This window comes from Nothoprocta perdicaria, unplaced genomic scaffold (genome assembly GCF_003342845.1).
Source record: "Nothoprocta perdicaria isolate Ctin4 unplaced genomic scaffold, notPer1 scaffold_450, whole genome shotgun sequence".
Classification (NCBI taxonomy): Eukaryota; Metazoa; Chordata; class Aves; order Tinamiformes; family Tinamidae; genus Nothoprocta; species Nothoprocta perdicaria.
This window is the reverse complement of record NW_020455700.1, coordinates 128772-131381: the sequence shown is the minus strand read 5'-3', so window position 1 is coordinate 131381 and position 2610 is coordinate 128772. Positions and strand designations below refer to the sequence as shown.

Genomic DNA, 2610 nt, shown 5'->3' with positions numbered 1-2610 from the left:
GGGCGCGGGGGTCGTGGGCGCTCGGGCGGGCCCCGCCTCGCTGGCCCGTGGGGGCCGTCGGGGCCCGGGGACGGCGACAAGGGCAAGGACAAGGACAAGGGCAGCTCAACTCTGCGCCCCGGGGCAGCCCGCAGCCGCGAGGAGCGGGCCCCGGCCATGGTTGCACTCCACACGGGCTGGGTTCTGGCCAAAAAAGGAGAGAAAAAAAAATAATAAAAAAAATAATAAAGAGAGCGCGAGCGGTTTTTTTTTTTTTCCTCTTATCCCTTTTCCGCAGCCATCTCCTCGTCCAAACTTCCTGAGAGCGGCTCCGGGCCTCCCTCCCCTTCCGACGGCCGCTCCGCGCCTCTTCCGAGCCAGCCCGGGCGGCCGCTCGGCCCGCGGCGGCTCCGGCAGCCCCGCGGCCAGGTGAGTTCGCCCCGGAGCGGGGTCGGTACCGGGGCCGGTACCGGGGCCGGGGCCGGGACCGGGAGAGGGGCCGGGAGGCAGCGATAGCGGCGGCTCCTTCGGGAATCGGCGGCGGGGGCGGCCGCCGGGGGCCCCGTGCCGCCCTTGGTGGGCAGGCGGCTCCGATGCCCACGGGGGACGGGAGGGGACGGGCGTGGGGATGGGGATCCCGGCGCTTCCCTGACTCCGGGCTTTTCCTGCTGTCGGATCCTGCAGCTCTGGCTTCCCGCGCCCAGTGCGGGGCTTTGCCCCCGGCTCCTGGGGGTCCCCGAGCCCCAGCTCCGCGCTCGGCCTGTCCCTCCCCACCCAGGGAGACTTTGGTTGGGGGGAGGGAGGTTTCCCGGCGGGAACTTTGTGGCGGAGCAGTTTTTTCCATCAGAGGAAAAACAAACGGTTGCGTTCGCAGGGGCGCGAGGGGTCACTTGGGGCGAGCGGGGGGCTCCMCGCGAGCGGGGAGGAAGCGGCAGTAAATCCAGCTGCAGGGATCAGGAAGCCTCTGTTTCCTCCTCCTTCACACGTGTAATTACCGGAGAGCCCAGGGCCGCGTGTCGCCGTCAACACGGGCCCGCCGGGACCTCCCGCCTCTGCCTGGATGTTGCAAAAACTCCTTTSCCGGGGCCCAGGAGTCCGGGTTCCCAGGCTGCGCCGCCCCCGCTGGCAGCCCCGACTGGGAGCATCCATCACGCGCTGAGCGAGAGCTCAGCAGATCCCGGGAATAACCGGAGAGCCCCTCCRAGCTGGGGCACCACGGGGTGGCCCCCTGGCCCTCTGCCCAGCCGGGAGCGGGATTTGCCGCTGGGACCGGGGCCTGGGCACCGGGAGGGTGGGGGGGTCGTTGCTGGGGTTGCTAATGAGGGTGGTCTCGGCCTGGGAAGCGGCTCGCTGGGAAGCGGGCGCCGGGCCGAGCTGCGCGGGAGGGAGGGCAGCGCGTTCCCAGCCCGCGGCCCCGGCCGCTCCCCGCGATGCTCCGGGGCCGTTTCCTGCTCGCAGCCCCGGGGACGGCGCCGCTTCCCGGCTCCTCCTGCCCTGCCTGGAGCCCCTGTGTCCCGGCGCAGGAGCCGAGCGGCTGAAGGGCTGGGGACCCTGCGGACCCCCGGGGCGGCTGCGTCGGCTCCAGCTGGATGCGATTAGGGGGCCCGCAGCGTTTCCTGGCCRGTGATTCCGTGCGGAGGAGCCGCCTGCGGGGGCGGCTGCGCCCTTGGCCCCGGGCGGTGCCGGGGGAGCCGCCGGGCCGCGGGTCGGGCCGGGCCGGGCTCACGGCGGCTCCTCCGCGCGCAGGATGGTGCCGAGGGCCGCGGTGCTGGCGCTGCACGTCTGCCTGCTGGCCGCCCTGCGCCCCAGCGACCCCAACGTCTGCAGCTACTGGGAGAGGTAGGGACGGGGCACGGCGGCGAGGGAGGGGCCCAGGCGTCCTGCGGGACCCCCCCTCCCATTCCCCGATGCCGCCCGCCCTGCCCGGCAGCTTCACGGCAGCGGTGAAGGAGTCGTACACGCAGCCGCACGTGGTGCTCTCGACGGAGCCCTGCCCGGAGGCGCTGGGTTTCTCGCTGCCCTGCCCGCGGCAAAAGTGAGCCCCCCGCCAGCCCCGTGCCCTATTCCGCCCCCGTCCCRTTCCCGCTGCTCCGGCCGGAGCGGGGTCCCTCACGCGGCGCCGGCCGGCAGGGTCGCCTACCGCACGGCGTACCGGCACGCGGTGCGCACCGACTACCGCCGCCGCTACCACTGCTGCCTGGGCTACTACGAGAGCGGCGACGGCTGCATCCGTGAGTGCCGGCGAGGGGCGGGCGGCACGGGGACGCGGCCGGGGGCCCCCGCGCTGTCCTCATGCCGCCCCCCCGCAGCCCGCTGCAGCCGGGAGTGCGTGCACGGGCGCTGCGCGGCCCCCGAGCGCTGCCAGTGCGAGCCGGGCTGGAGAGGCGCAGACTGCTCCAGCCGTGAGTGGCCCCGACGGCAGCGGGAGGGAGCCCGGACGCCGGGGCCCCCGCGGCCAAGGCGGCTCTGTGGCTCCTTGCAGAGTGCGAGGAGCAGCGGTGGGGCCCGCGCTGCGAGCGCCCCTGCCCCTGTCACCACGGGGCGCCCTGCGACCCGCTCAGCGGCGCCTGCTCCTGCCCGCCCGGCTTCGCCGACCCGCTCTGCCGCCTGCCCTGCCCGCCGGGCTCCTAC

At 74.1% G+C, this 2610-nt stretch overlaps 1 protein-coding gene across 1 annotated transcript in view; it reads left to right on the top strand.

Moving 5' to 3' along the window:
* Positions 1-1726: 1726 nt before the first annotated feature.
* PEAR1 (platelet endothelial aggregation receptor 1) overlaps positions 1727-2610 on the top strand; it is a 10713-nt gene continuing 9829 nt past the window's right edge. Inside the window, 5 exon segments of the mRNA XM_026046621.1 lie at positions 1727-1818; positions 1910-2014; positions 2110-2210; positions 2289-2381; positions 2462-2610. The exon segment at positions 2462-2610 is cut by the window's right edge and continues 13 nt beyond it. Coding sequence (XP_025902406.1) covers positions 1727-1818; positions 1910-2014; positions 2110-2210; positions 2289-2381; positions 2462-2610 — 540 coding nt within the window.